This window comes from Lissotriton helveticus, chromosome 7 (genome assembly GCF_964261635.1).
Source record: "Lissotriton helveticus chromosome 7, aLisHel1.1, whole genome shotgun sequence".
NCBI lineage: Eukaryota > Metazoa > Chordata > Amphibia > Caudata > Salamandridae > Lissotriton > Lissotriton helveticus.
The window spans coordinates 546,372,939-546,388,484 of NC_136068.1; the positions used below are offsets into that span (position 1 = coordinate 546,372,939).

The 15,546-nt window shown below is 43.7% G+C and overlaps 1 protein-coding gene across 1 annotated transcript in view; it reads left to right on the forward strand.

The window, feature by feature from the left end:
- The window catches only part of LOC144769163 (extracellular calcium-sensing receptor-like), a 199,309-nt gene that overhangs the window by 75,568 nt on the left and 108,195 nt on the right, over positions 1-15,546 (forward strand). Inside the window, exon 2 of the mRNA XM_078653177.1 lies at positions 10,708-10,935. Within this exon, the coding sequence (XP_078509303.1) occupies positions 10,708-10,935 (228 nt within the window). The remainder of the gene's footprint in view (positions 1-10,707; positions 10,936-15,546) is intronic.

The window sequence follows — 15,546 nt, forward strand, 5'->3', positions numbered from 1 at the left end:
GATAAAAATACGTTAGGGATCTTGGGATTATAGTATTATTAGAGCTGCCCATCTGCCAATTCAATATAAAATGGACCGCATTTGGGTCCCTAAAGTTCACAACCACTACGTCACCTTCGATGTCTTTGGTTCTGCCCCCCAACCAATCAAGGCGACGAACATGAACTATTTCCCCATTGATGTGATTTGCAATAGGCCTATGCATTCTCAGCCAGTGCGTTATCTTATTTTTTAATTGAAAAAAACCCTCCCTCTTATTTTGTTCCAGGGCCGGCACACCTGTTAGGACTACCACATAGGGTAATGCCTCTGGTGGAAGTTCGGGCAATGGGACCCTTTTTGGTTTCCCCCAGGTACGTCTAGATTCCCTCACCTCCCTTGTTGAATCTGTCAAAGCTAGATTAGATGTATTACCAGTGCTTTTGGATGTATTATCACTAGTTTTGTTAGCAACAGTACCCAGCAGTTGATCACCAGTTTTTGCTTGAGATGGTCTAGGGGATGCATGGTGATGAACAATAGCTGATACTATATTCCCCAAAGGTTTGGGGGCAGATATAGTTGGGGAAGGGATAGGAGCAATATAAGGGGAAGTAGATGGAGGAGGTTGGACAGTAGATGACAAAATTTGTGGTGCGTAGTTAGATGCCTGACTGTCTACATTGATAACACCTTTATGGCCTACAAGGTCTTTAATGGCCAATGCATTCTCAATTTTTGACGGTCTACACTCCACCTCCATTAACCTCTCCAAAATAGATGCAGAGTACGATCTAATCAGATTCCCAATATCAAGAAGGGACACAAGATCCTTATTCTCAATATGAACATCATCAATCACACTGGTGTCCATACTGTCCTCCTTGTCTGCAGATGTGTTCGGTAGGACTGGGGATGTAGGTATGGTATAAATCCCCTCTGAATCTGATTGTACAACACAGGGGTTCTTGGCAACCGTAATCAATTTTTTGCCAAAGTCAGAGCAGCTCAATTTGGGTTGCAATGGATCCCTCCTTTTCCGCCGTTTTTTGTTCGGCGGCGGACCATAAATTTTTCCCGTAGGTGGTAATTTTTTGGCCTTATTACGGGCTGCATGCAATTGTAACAAAGCATCTCCCTTTAGTGTCATTAAGCTACTTCCAATAGATGTTACAGACAGGTCAATCGTATCCGATCTAGATACAGTGTCCGGTGAAAGTACAGCCATATTGACTTCCGGGAGTATACTATCCAATATCGGAATCATCTCATTGGCTATTATCCCAGTAACAGTGTCAGAAGGTCCAATCACGGGAGATAAGGGTAATGAGGCAGACCCATTCTTTATGCTTTCCACGGAACGGCGGCGGTCTGCCCGCCGCTCCGCCAGGACAATCTCCCTAGCGATATCAGGCGATGATTTCGAAAAATAATTATCCAAGGTCCCATTGAGCAACAGACCCTGTTTGTCCTGCACAGGCTGCTCAACGTTATTGGTAGCCATCTATGAGTAACAGGGAGCAGTTGGTAAAGCAAATTGACGAAGATAATACAGAATTTACATAAATAGTCAATACCTGTAAACAAATGGTTATGCCCGGCCCGGCCTCCTCGGTTCTCGGAGGGTCTCAGAGGGTCCGCCCTTAGTCCGGGCTTTGTCCCGGGCTGTGTCCCGCACACGCGTCCCACTAACGCGCTGTAGCCCCACTTGTTATACAGGAAGTTAGCCAAAGGGGAGGTGGACCCAGAGGGGAGGGGTTACGGGAAGAGGCGGCAGGTGTGCTCGGTGTTGCTCGCACAGCCTGGTGGGCCTCGCAGTCCCGCAATCAGCAAATCCCTTGGCACAGCTTCTCCAACAAACAGTCCGTAGGCAGGACTCACGGGCACAAGGGAGCTTCCAAGCAGCAAAAAGTCCATTTACACTTAACTCCTCGGCGAGCGGCACTCAACAACATGCCAAGAAAGTCCTTGGGAGGCTGTACACCCTTATGATATCCTGTTTGGGACAAAAATGTGGGTAACTGTTCTCGGTTGTGCCAGCACAGTGGCGGATGCAAAACCATTTTAATTGAATGACCATTTGGCATTATTACAGGAACGTAATGAATTCTGAACGTTACAAAGCAACGTGCAAGTGAAGGGCACCGCCACTGGGGAAGTGAAATCAGTTCCGGCAAGACCTTCCTGAGTCCCACAGATTGGAAACCTGGTCAGGGGAAAGATCCTGGACAGAAGAGAGTTTGGGCTAAGTATGGGCAGAAATGTTTTTTTTGCTCGTGGAATTTGCGAATTGTTGGCAATTTTGCGATCCGCGAATCACGCGTAATTGCCCAAAAATCCGCAATTCGCAAGTTGCGTATTTTTTTCTTGTTCGCGCTTCAAAAATACAATCTCGCGCGCGCGGCATTGACTTACCATGATTCTGCGTTCGCTGGTGAGTTTTCCTCCCTGTTCTCGTTTGCTGCGAGAATTTGGTAGCTGGCCGAGCGACGCCGCGATCGTGAACACGTCATTGCGACCCAAAACAGGAAATTGTGAACGCGAACACGTCATTGCGACCCAAAAGAGGAAATTACGAACGCGATCACGATGATTGCGACAGAAACAGAAAAAGGCATCGCAAGCAGGCTGGTTAAGTGGAAACAACATGTTCGCGACCGTTGCGACCGCATGCGCAAGTTCTCGTTCCCAAACTGGTAAAAAATCTCGCGAACTCGCAAAACAAAATTATTCGCAAGCTTGCGGAATTTGGCCAATTTTTGCGAATCGTGATTATGAATTCACGCAAATTCCGCCCATGCTTAGTTTGGGCCAATTTACAGAACAGCTGTACCTGTCCTAGCAGTAGTGGGAACCAGGACACTATTTCATCTCCTCTTGCCGGTAAAACAGAAAAAAGATTTGTTTCCATTGATCTGATCAAACCACATCATGTGGCTGATTCTCAACAGTCAGCCACGTGGGGTCTGGGCAGCCGCAAATCTCCTCTTGCTACGATACAGGAAGTTCAGATGGAAAGACTGATAACCTTTCAAGGCTCTGCAACACAGAGTGTTGGAGCAACGAATAATGGAGTACAAATCACAACAGTTGAAATTGTAAAGCATCAAGAACAAACAACAATGCAAGTTGCAATTCGGCCCAACAGTGATATCTTCATTAATGTGCCTTCAAATGACACATCTGCCAGTTCTACAAAACCTGCTGAGCTACCAAAGATAGATCGAACTGCGTCTGGCTATTTTATCAACTTAGATGATTTCTCTCCAGATCCAAGTGAACTCGATCAAACGCCACTCACTTGAGAGAAAGAAACATTTCACCAGTTCTATCTTTTTCTCAAGAAGGCTTATTTAGTGCCACCTTGGTTACATATTTGGTTCGCAATCGGGGTCTGTTAATTTGGATTGGCACAGTGACTGTCCTTTTTCTGTTTCTGAATGCACATCATCTCCCAGAAAGCTCTGCAGTACAATCTGTGAACTTGGTCCTGAAAACACATACATCATCACATTGTGAACAAAGAGACTTGTCCCTGGTGATCATTACAGCAATTCCAATTCCGGATGGTATAGTTTTGGATAAAGTTTCTTATGATTTATATGGCCCCACTGAACATTTGAAAATCTCACATTTGTTTAAAATCTCTTTAAATTATTTCATTACCCCTGGTGCACTATCTGATGATTGGGACATTGAGACTTTAAATACTATGCTCACAGATTTAGAACAATCTGCCGCAATTTCTTACACGGAATTGTATGAAGTTACGACTGACTACCATACCAGGTTTTGTTACAAGCATTATGGTCATCATTTGTTGCATAGAGCAAGTGTACCACGCACTGCTAATGTGTACCATCAATGGGAACATTTCCCAACACCACCAAAAGGTAATTCTGCTACATTCGCACAGAAATTCACATATTTGTAACGGTTCAACACATCAGACCCAGAATCATTTTACTATAAACTTGCACAGACTAATGCAACTGCGGAGAAAATTATGCGGACAAACACAAAACTGATATATTCAACACCTTTTTATCTCCCAAATGTCTACACAGGGTTTCTATTACTCGAGACACACCATAGACACAAAATCCATCTGTGGAACAAGAGAGTAGCAGGTTCAGGGAACTGAGGCATTATTTAGAGCATTCCAAATACCATTGCAAATGATTTTCCCAGTTAACACATTAACAAGTGAAGGGACACATGGTACAAGTACATACAATTCGTCATCTCACGATTGGAAGGGTTGGTTGGTTTGGCCAGTAGACACGAAAAGGAGCCATTCAGGGGTACAACCGAAGGGTTTAGTGTCTTTAGGCCTGACCCATGCTATGTACACATAGAGGACTCAGGGGTTCCTATAGTGTTGGGAAGTTGTGCCGAGAGTGGCTAAAGACCTCAAAACTATCACAGGTGAAACAACACTTGGATCTTAGGGATTTCTTGTTAGGTCCCAAGAAACCACGTAGGAAACGCTTCATCTATACCATCTACAATGAACTGTGGAAAATCTCCTAACAGTAAGTTTCTGAGAGACTTCGTGAAATTGATATGATTAACCTAGAAAAGGCCTTAGCTGTGGTAAGCAATGGCATAACCACACTCTTATCTCGTATTTATTCAATGGGCAACATTGTGTCCTCAGCTATTGATATAATGGAACAAGATTGGTCTATTTTACAACATGGACAATCACAGCTATGCACTATTATGCTTCTAAGCTAGACGCTTCAATCATTGCATTCTGGCCACATTCCATGGTGATACATTAAAGACAAATCTGTTTTTGGCTTGCAATCTGACTGACAGACAAGTGACCATGGCTCGCAGAGATGTGAAGTACACCATGCTGCTCATTGAAAAACTAGAGAAGTTAACTTTACCGTAGCAGAGTTGCCATCTATGGAATGGTTAATCCATGGCTATATCACACTGCCAATCACAACACTCCAATTCCAGTACTGCCTGAAATATTACCCAGTAGGCAGATATGAAGTGTGACCCGAAGGGTACATACGAGAAACCTGGGAGCTACCGTATACATTTCTGTACAGGACCAAAGACAATGTCGTTTTTCTGAGTGGTTCAAACTGCAAAAAGACCTTAAGTGGGTCTTTAGTGTGTAAAGATATATCGCGGCACTGAGCATGTAATGCGTCAATAGCGAACTTGTCCTGCTACCTTAAAGGGTTCCCCAGCTGCTGTAATTCATCCGGTCTTTGAATTACTTTAAAACTGGAGTTACTTGATGCTGAATGAGCAAGGCTGCTGTGGTATGATGCCTGGCATTGCTTATTTAGTGACCGTTAATTCCAGGGTTGTTTGTTGTAAGCAAATATTGTTTCCCCCGGCTCAAACAGTTAGGGAGGCACCACTGTGGCCTTCACTGAATGTATCCAACATAGGGTTTGATTATCTGAGCAGACTGAAAACCTTGTTGTTTCAGCATTATGTGGCCTTAACAGCCCGAGAGACTTTTGATCTCCAAGTGGGAAGGTCTTTGGCAGAGATACTCTCCGTTTCAGGGAACTGGTCGGTCGTTTCTTTAACATGTCTGATACGGGGGGATAGTACACTTATTTAAGGGCATCGGCTTCAGCTCTGTTAACCACCTTTCAAACCATTTTCAGAGTGATTCCATCATTTATACACTCCGTACCTGGAAGCGTTTTTGGAGGACTTCCTTTGGTCCTGCTTTCGGTAGCGGGCATCCTGATTTTACTTCTATTGCTTCGCAAGCATCACTCAAGCCATGGATAGAGCACTGCTGGAGCAACATCTTTGTGAGCGATTGGTGTTATTAATGGGGTTATTGGTTCCTGTCTTTCAGACTGGCCTGGCTTGACTGCATCCTACCAGTATTCCGCTGCCTCTTTTTGCGGATTCGAACACGTGCTGGACCTCTGTCTGAAGCTTCCATCGGTTGCACCGCTGGACATAGACATACTCATGACCACCTCTGCTCACTTGATATCATACTAGAGGTATTGGAGGGAGTGCCTCCTGCGGATGCCATGTATGGTGATGTTGAGTCTTCAGTGCCGAATTCTTAAACCACCTGCCTTTTCTGTGCTGGGAACTGTTTGGGCAATTTTTAAAAATGTACCAAATTGAAGATCTAACAGACTTTGTTTTTCTTCTCTGCTCTATCTGAACATAGTAGCTTTCAATGTGCTCAGAAAAACAATTACATTATATTCAAAATATGGAGGACCTTTTATGAACGCTTTTTAGGGAAGAACGCCTTCACTATAGATCTTGCTTTTTATGAACATTTTGAAGTGCTTTTCAGAATGCTTTTAATATTAAGCATTTTTTATGCCTTTTTTAGGATTTACTATCATTACCTAGTTGACTTTGCTGACCTTTTTATGAGGAGTGGGTGTCATGTCGTTTAGGTTAGTCTCATCGTGTACATATCAATTACATACATTGTGTCCCATCCACACGACATAACGTTCTTACATAGGTGATCTTTTACCTTATAGCTTACTTCTGTCTCTCTGACATCAGGCTCTTGGTATCATATATTAATTCCTGTACCTGATGTACACAAACATGTCCGCAGGCACGGTAGATTTATTTTGTACATGGGTCACCACTTTTTTCCTTCATGGCCAACAGCTGGGTGTGCATGATCATGTTTGTTTAGAAAAGGATTAGCAGGGGATTAGCGAATGTTTTCAAAACATAACAATACTGTGAAAACCCCTGAGTGACCACTTTGGTATAAAAGACTCTCACTCCCCCTTACTAGACAGAGGAGAATTCCTTCCAAGCTGAGACAAGGCTCTGCCAGCTGATTCTTCGACAACAGAGATCTGACATCCCTTGCAGGTGCCATCCTCGTTGCAGGGACGGGGTCCTTCATTCAGAACAATCAGGTGAGGGGTTAGCACTTCCCCGGGAAATTCTTGGCTCCATTAGGTTCCGTTAGGACATATCCTAGCACTTACAAATACATGCTTCACCTACACCTCTAGGCTAGGCACGGTTTGGTAGGCTACTCGTCGTAGGAGTACGCCAATACTATTATTTTATGTAATATGCTTTTATTCATCTTATTAGCACTATGGTAGAGAAGTATTTACTTTTTACGATATTGGTATTAGGGATTACATTTGTCTGCTCCTGTCTTCTGATTGTCACAGCTAACAAGTTTCTTACTAGACTGACGTTCGACCAATAAATAATTATTGAAACCTTTCTAATCGCCCTTCTATGTATTCTGAGAAAAGTAAGCCCGAGTGGCTGAGCTAAAAATACTGTATCATTTTCACGATAGCTGAGAAATCAGGGTTGTACTGTTCAGTGGTTGCCAGAAACTATCTACCCCACTGTATAGTACAGAGGGGTGGTAGTGGCACTGTAGAGCTAGCAGGTCTAACAGTTGACTCATCCTGTGGCGGTTTCCAAAGTCTATCTGCACACCAAGCACTCAGTTTGGGTCCTCCAAAATGCACAGGTCCTGGAGGGTCCTAGGAACTACACAACACTTGTAAGAAGGGTTCTCTATAACTATTGCCGTGGAAGTCAATGTCCACACTACCTCCTTAGTGTCCACTTGATTGATAATACTTATCCTACTCAGGTCCCCATGTTACTGGGTTGCCCTTTTTGTTCTAGAAAACTACTCTGCTTTATCACATCAGAACTACTGCCTTAGACTCTCATGAACCATTCTCCTTTGTCCATTGGCACCATTGCTGATGTGTGGCTGAAGCTGTGGCCTCTTTTCTGCAGTGTTGGCTTGATTGGAAATGGGGACACCTCATGGGGAATTTGTGGACTTAGTTTGAAGGGTGTACCAGGAATCATGGTGCCACACCTTCTTGTCCACCTTCTTAGTGTAAGTCTAGTTGTATAAGTATACATTTGAGTTAAATACCCCATTGACAGATGGCCTTTTGTATAGGTAAAAACAGGATGATACCTAATGGCTAAGACTCTTTATAAGGATGCCAAGCATAGAACCTAACTGTTGGCTGCCAAAACAATGAAAGAAGTAGAGCTGAGATCAGCTTTATCCCCAGAGGAGACAACTGATTGGCGAGTTGTGTTGATTTCTCATTGCTTGTTCATTCATTAATGCTCTTGAGAAATATAGGTCCCGATTTACAAACGTATTTTTATCCATAGTCATTATGAGTGAAAATACAACCTTTTATGGTATCAGAAAGATCCCTGGGTGGGATCATGGATTTACAACTTTGGATTTCTCCACCATAACTGCTGAGAAATTTTCAGTGGTAAATCCAAATCAATGGATGTGAACTGGGCACTACAAGTAGGGCTCCCGGTTTTATGGTATTTATTTTTTTGCTATTTCCGTCTGTATTTATCCATACTTAGTTTTTGCTAATTTTATCTGTATTTATTCGTATTTATATTGGGTTTTGTGGGAATATTTATCTGACATTTGTATATTTCCACGTTTATTTAACTGATAAATATGCCCTCATGATTGAATGTCTGCCAGGTTCCCTTGCTGTGAACACCCGCGGTGTTGCAGGGATTCTGCACAAATTCAGAACTATGCATAGGATTATGGGATCTTAGTATATAGGGACTGCGTCATTCTACCACCTTAGTACCCATGAGCTCAGGACTGAGTAGCTATAGTGTCACACTTGCCCTCCTACTCACTCACAGAGGAACAAGTGATTAGACACCCTAGAACACAACACTACCGACTCTCTCAAGAATTGCCGTTGCAAGACACACACTTTCGCTCATGCTCTCGTACTTGTCCACAATAAGATCTGACAGAGGCACAAACAAGTTTAAAATGTTTATTTTAACTAATGTGCTCTGATATGCAGTACACGTGCCACATTAAGCAGAAAAATGCATAACACAAATATGATCAGCATGGAAAGTAATCCGTAAATCAGCAATGGAGCTGTCATAGTGAGAGACAGCATAGCCTAACCTCTCTCGCCTTGTATTGAAGCAGGATGATTATGTATTAGAAGATCTCTTGGTGTTATCTGTAGACCCCGTACCTCAGTCTATAGATGGTAGATCTACATCATAGGTGCTGTCATGCTCCTCTCCCTGGAAAGGTCCCTTCATAAGTGTTTTCTACCTATCCGTGTTTTCCAATTTGACTAAAGGACTTATTCCCATACAACAGCTGCATCTGTATGTTATGTCTAGGTGCTAGGGCCTGACTAGTACAGAATAACAAGGGACATTGTTGTTCGACCATGTTCACAATGTTAAGACTAAATCCCAGGTACCTGCAAAACATGAACACAGCAGTGGGTTCTCATGTGAAAATATCAAAAGAGGCATTTGCAAAATAAACCTGTGTAGTAATGTGCATAAAGCAGTGGATAATCTGTAGCATGCTCATGCTAACTAAGGGGTCCATTAGGATGAAGGGCGGACTTTGTCCGCCCGTCATCCTAGCGGGGATTGGGACCACCCGCCATAAGGGCACATCCTGCATTTCTAGCATTGGAGAGCGCCACCCGCCACAATGCTAGAAATGCATTTCAGCATTTGCATAAACAAAGCGGCAGGCACCTCGCGGTGCCTGCCGTTTTGTTTATGCAAATGTGAGGGGGTACCACAGGTACCCCCGTGTGCAGCCCCCTCCCCTCCTTCACTCTGGGGGCCCGCAGGGGGCCCCCAGAGTGAAGACCGCATGCCTTTCCCGCCACCGAAAGGCATGACTGACAGCCCATACTAATATGGCTGGTGGTGTCTATGAGACACTGCCACCATATTAAACTTTTCCGCCGGCGTAAAAGCAGCGCACGGTCTTTCCGTCCGCCGCGGTTCCCCCGCCATACTATTATGGCAGGGGGGAATTCGGGGAACGGTGTCGGGCGGATTGCCTCCGCCCGACATCGTAATGGGCCTCTTAGTGAAGACAACAATCTCCCCATGAACCCCATGACAGCAAAAGCTAAATCAGTGCAATTATATGAAAATATGCACATTTCAGTATCAACCTTGTGCATATCTATTGCTGTTAAAGCCTCTTTACTAAAATGCCTTCCTTTTTTAACCCCCTTATCTATCAATCCACACATCTATTGCCTGCAAGTCATGGTAGAAAGTATTTAGAATTACAAAAAAAAATCAATTTCCCTTTTTATCCACATTTAAAAATGAATACAGACAAGAAAATGAATGTTTTCTGTCTGTATGAATCTGTAACAATCAGTAAAAATGGAAAACAGTAAGTTTGAGCTCCAACAAACCTGCATGTCAGTGGGTAGTCACAGACTGAAATCCGACCCGTTACCACCCTGGAAATAGTTAACAGAATTAACACCTCTTCTAGGATGAATAGGGGGAACTGATCACTCTCACATTTGCTGGGGATGTACGAATTGACGTTCTTAACTGGAAACATATTTTTCCTGGAAAAAATATATTTGTTTGAACATGGGGCTTCAGTTGCCCTGTTCTTAACTCAGTGCTATGCAGATTTTCACAGAGGGTAACCAGAAGTGCGCGAGCAATGTAACATTGACTTCCAAGTAGTATAAGGAAGATGTGTGGATTTCCGAATGTAGGGAATTTGAATCCCTATGTAGGCGTACGTCTACGAGAAAAAGAGTACACAGTTTTTGTGAATATTGTCCATAGTGTTTATAATAAGTTCCACTTTGTAGACTGGGGTGCCTTAAGATAATATACATAAAAACTCTCTACTTATGGCATAAAATTGCATTTGATACTAGGACTTTTTTCCAGCTTCTGCATTATCTGAAAAAAGTCCGTACGAAGAACTCAGCTGGTAAAGAAGTGTTTTTTGACAGAAACGGTGATGCTCCGCCACTGCTGGATTTTGTACACTGGCAGATGACCTCGAAGGACACAAGCAGGTTCCTAAAAGTGGGCACTTTTGATTCGAGTGCAGAACAAGGCCAGAAGCTTATCTTCAACAGCAGTGCCATTGAATGGAGTGGAGGGTACAATAAGGTAAGAACATGGGCTCTCTCAGTGCAAAGCTTTCTTTTTTTAGCGTCATCAAAGTTCCGCAGGGAGAGTCTCGAGGCCAAGTGGAATCCATGTTTGACCCCTCGTTAATTTGTGAAATACTGTTAATATATATTTTCTTCGCTGTCTTTCAGGAACGCTATAAAATGCCTTGAATGCTTGCCTAGAAAGTGTTAATGAGGACATTTTGACAAATATTCACATAATTTTAGATGGGTGCAATATAGTGAATTTAATGACTTTTCGACCCTAAAGTACTTAGCTAAATCATCATTAAATTGTCTTTCCTCTAGATCCAGAGGCGGCTCCTCCGCTGAGGTGGAAGACAGTCACCCCACTCCTCTCCGAGCAGTTCAAAAGGAAAAACAAAATGATAACTCTGCATTATTAAAATTTTATTTTTCCTACTGAAGTCGCACAGTTCTTTATGTGCAGGCGGGGCTGGGCTCCATGATGCGAGAGCACTACAGGGGGAGGAGTGGTGAGGACTCTAAGTGTACATGACAGTTTGTCCAGCCTTCTAGGGCCGGCCAAACCGTCATGGGCACTTTGCTTGTTACAGCCTGGGTGGGGAACATGCCCAGGCTCCCACTGCCTGACTGAGTGCCAAAACATGGTGCTCAGACCAATCTTTTTCATTCCACCCCACTCCCCACCCCTCCACTACCGTCCAGTAGCAGCCGCTACTGGCTAAAACCCAAACTAGACTGAGCTCATACAGATCACATGGAGGGCAGTCAAAACAACAGTCTCTAAATGCAACACAACAGGTTCAATTTGCATTTTAAGTGCAGAGAATCAGCAATAGCACAATTATATATAAATAAAGTAGGAATACACAAAATAATTTTATTATTGCAGTAGCTGAAGTTATAAAAAGAACAACCTGTCATTCTTATACTGTAGTATGTGCCTTGGACATGTGTAAACAGGTATCACACCAACCCAAATATATTAATTTATATTGTGCAAAGTGGGTAGGACCAGGTAGAAACAGTAGACAAACCCACACCACCGCCGTTATAATGTCCCAAATCAAACATTTTATTCTATGTTTAATTGAAATCATTGCACAGCTACCAGCCAATCATTACGACAGGTCCTGCCAAATACGCAGAATAAACCATTGTACTCAAGGTAAGTTGCTTAAACTCCATGGAATCATTGATAATCTAAAACGTAATATGGTCCATAATTATAAAATCATTCCTATATAATTAGTATACATTACCACTAGAAGCAGATGAACCTTGGAATAAGTCAAGCATACACCATCTCAAATAGTGTTGCTCCTTGATTGACACAGATTTCTACCTACTCACTGTGTTTGTGTTGTGTCAATTCGCCACTGTAGGAGTTGGCCCTTTTTGGCTAAAGTCCCTAAACTTTTTGCTTTCACCCTAAACCTTTTGTCTGACATGGTGTTGCCAACTTAGATGCTTTGGACACTTTGCCACTGCTAAACAGTGTCAAAGTGCAAGTGTTCCCTGTATAAAGTGTAATGGTAATTGGTTGTCCATGATTGGTATGTTTGCCTTACTAAGTAAAGTTCCTAGTAAAGTGCACTATGTGGGCCAGGGCTGGCAATGCAAATGCTACTAGTGGGCCTTCAGCACTATTTGTGCCAACCACACTAGTAGCCTTAAAAAGGGAACTCAGGCCTGCCATTGCAGGGCCTGCGTGCAGTTTATTAAACTGCCATGTTGTTCTGTCAAGTGCACTCACGTGCCAGACCTTACCCTTCCCTTTCTATGCACATTAGATACCCCTATAGTAGGTCCCCCTGGACAGGGTTGAAGAACCGGGTAAACCCACTTACTGAGTCTCGGTGGTGGGGGAACCGCCCTAATCTTCCATACCTTCCATACTTAGTAAAAGGAGACACAGGAGCCTTCATCTGCAGGAGGAAACCAGATTTATTTCAAAAGCCCAGGCTATGGAACAGAGTCCCAAGCTAGTCAGAGATAAGACAGAGGAGGCTGCTACTTCACTCTGTAGCTTACAAGCCTTTTATACTTTTTCATCCCAGTCTGTTGGCTGTTAGTTCATTGTTTAATCAGGGCAGTGTTTGCAGTTGATAATCAGATCCAGACGACGTTTGTAGATGGTGACCTGGTCAAGGCTTGGTACACAAATCATTGTTAACTTCGCTTTGATCAAGGCTTAGTCTTTTCAGGTCATTGTTCAATTGCCTTGATCAAAGCCCGGTCTTTTAAGTCATTGTTTAATCACCCTGATCAGGGCCCAACAGTCAGACCATTGTCCAGATAACCTGATCACGGTGTCAAGGATGTTTACCAGGCTTGGAGCAGGCGATGAAAAACAAGCTTGTTTACACAGGGCGAGGGTGTCTCATGGCTTTCTGTTGAACTGCAAAGAACAGGGGGTTGGGTGTGCGACAGTTCCTGGGCAGAAATGCAGGCTGCAAGATGGGCTCTGTTGTGTCAGTTTAGATTTTCCCCAGGCATCAGCAGAAACAACCAGGTGGGTCGTGTGGAAGTGTTTGACACGAGATGGCAATGAAAAAGCAATGGAGTCCCGGTACAAATGATGCTGATCAGAAGAACACTTTTCCTCAGACCCTCCTTTTGCCATTGAGTGGCAAATACTTTAAGAAATGTCAATGTTCATAAGGCCATCGGTTTCTTGTTGGAGCATCATCATCATATTGGTGCTGTGAATGTTAGAGGGTGGAGGCTTGATGGTCTGGACACACATTGTACAGAGCACTGGCAGGCACTGAAAGCACAAACAGCAGGAGACCAGGACAGCTACTCCCAAGGCAAGGAAGATGAAGACTCTCCAACCCCACTGGGAAAGAAGACCCCAGATCCAGCCTGTGAGGGACCAGTTGCCTACATTCAGATGGATTTCAGAAGAAAGGTGATGCAGACGATGGATGGTATCATACACTGTAGGTGCGTTGTCTGGGATGTACACGCAGCAGCTGGAGCCGATCAATGTACACACACCACCACGATCAGCAAGGATGACGTCGAGGACCATGCGGATTTGGAGCGTTATAAGGCGGTCCGCCTGTAGCTCTGCAGTGATGTTGGAGAGGGCACCAGCTGTTACTGTGATGGTGGCCTCAAGGACCCTGGTCAGTTCTCCTATAGCTCGACTGTTTGCTATGGGGCCCCAGAATGGAAGGAAACCTTTAAAGAAGTCCCCGGCTTCATGGCCCGCTGTATCCTCAGCTGATATGACGCCCCTACGTGAGCGGCGCAGGGCGCCCTTCTTTGACATGTGGTAGTCTCCATGGGTGGAATACGTTGGTGGAAGGAGGAAGGCCAGATAGCAGGTACCAGACCAGTTACGGGGGAGCCAAGTGTAGGCGGCAGTGCCACAGATAAAATAGGTGTTGCGGGATGCCACCAGCTTCTGAGGAGATGTAGAGTTTAAGGCTTTAGTGATATCACATGTACTGGTACCAACTTTCTTAGTCCCTAGGTCATGGATGCTGACACGACCTTGCACATTTATGACATTCAGAGTGTTTCGTTCATCAGACAGTATCCTTCTGGTGCGGAATCTAGAAAATGTTCATCAAGTGGTTGAGTTGAATACTACCATCACACCGAGTTCATCTGGTGGTACTAGCAAAGTGGAAGAGCTGGTCAGGCAAAAAGGAGCATTGGCATTGCCAGATCTGTTCCGCCAGAAGTCATCGCAAAATGTCCCAAGGACATAATTGGCAGTACCATTGACAGTGTAGGCCTCCTGCATCAACATCCACCATGCAAGACAAGACCCAGAGATAGAAAATGGGTAAGGAAAGAATATGCCACCCCTCACAAGGTTATCCTATCAAACTAAAGGTAAATGCCACCTGTGAATCCAGCAATTTAATCTACGGGATAAGATGCCCATGTGGTAAGATGTACGTGGGAAAGACAGAACGTCGCATCAAGGTGCGATTAACAGAACATAAATCCAATATTCGACTGAAGAACACAAAATCAGCCCTATCATCGCACTTCGTAGAAGAACGCCACAATGTTTCCCAGATCAAGTTCATTATTCTAGAAACTGTTCAGAAAATCGAGGGGAGAGACAATTCTAAACATCTTCTCAGAAGAGAGAACCACTGGATCCAAAAACTTTCCACCCAAAAACCGATGTGTTTGAATGAAAGAATTGAATTTTCCTGTTATTTGTGATCAATTGCTCCACAGACCGTACCTTGTGAAAAACTGTGTTCGCTAATAATTATATCCGACACTCACTGTACCATGTTTATTGTACCTCCACATTTCACTGTAATTCGTGTCACTTATTAGTAGCCCCACCTGTAATACTAGACTACTTGCACACCTACACAACACGGGTTTGAGCCCCGACGGGTTCACAATACTTTTCCAATTTTTCACTTTTTTTAATTTTTTTACTTTCTTGAACCCATGCCTACCTAAACATATATACCATATTTCCCACACCGTAAATCATGTTTCGTGTGTAAATCTATTAATCATCCTCCAGTCGATTTTTGATTCCCCTGTCGATGAACATAGACTCGCTATAGTCTTTTTCTTCTGTCAATCGTCATGTGACCTATCACATGACCGGAACCTTCTCAAAACAGTAAAGCGC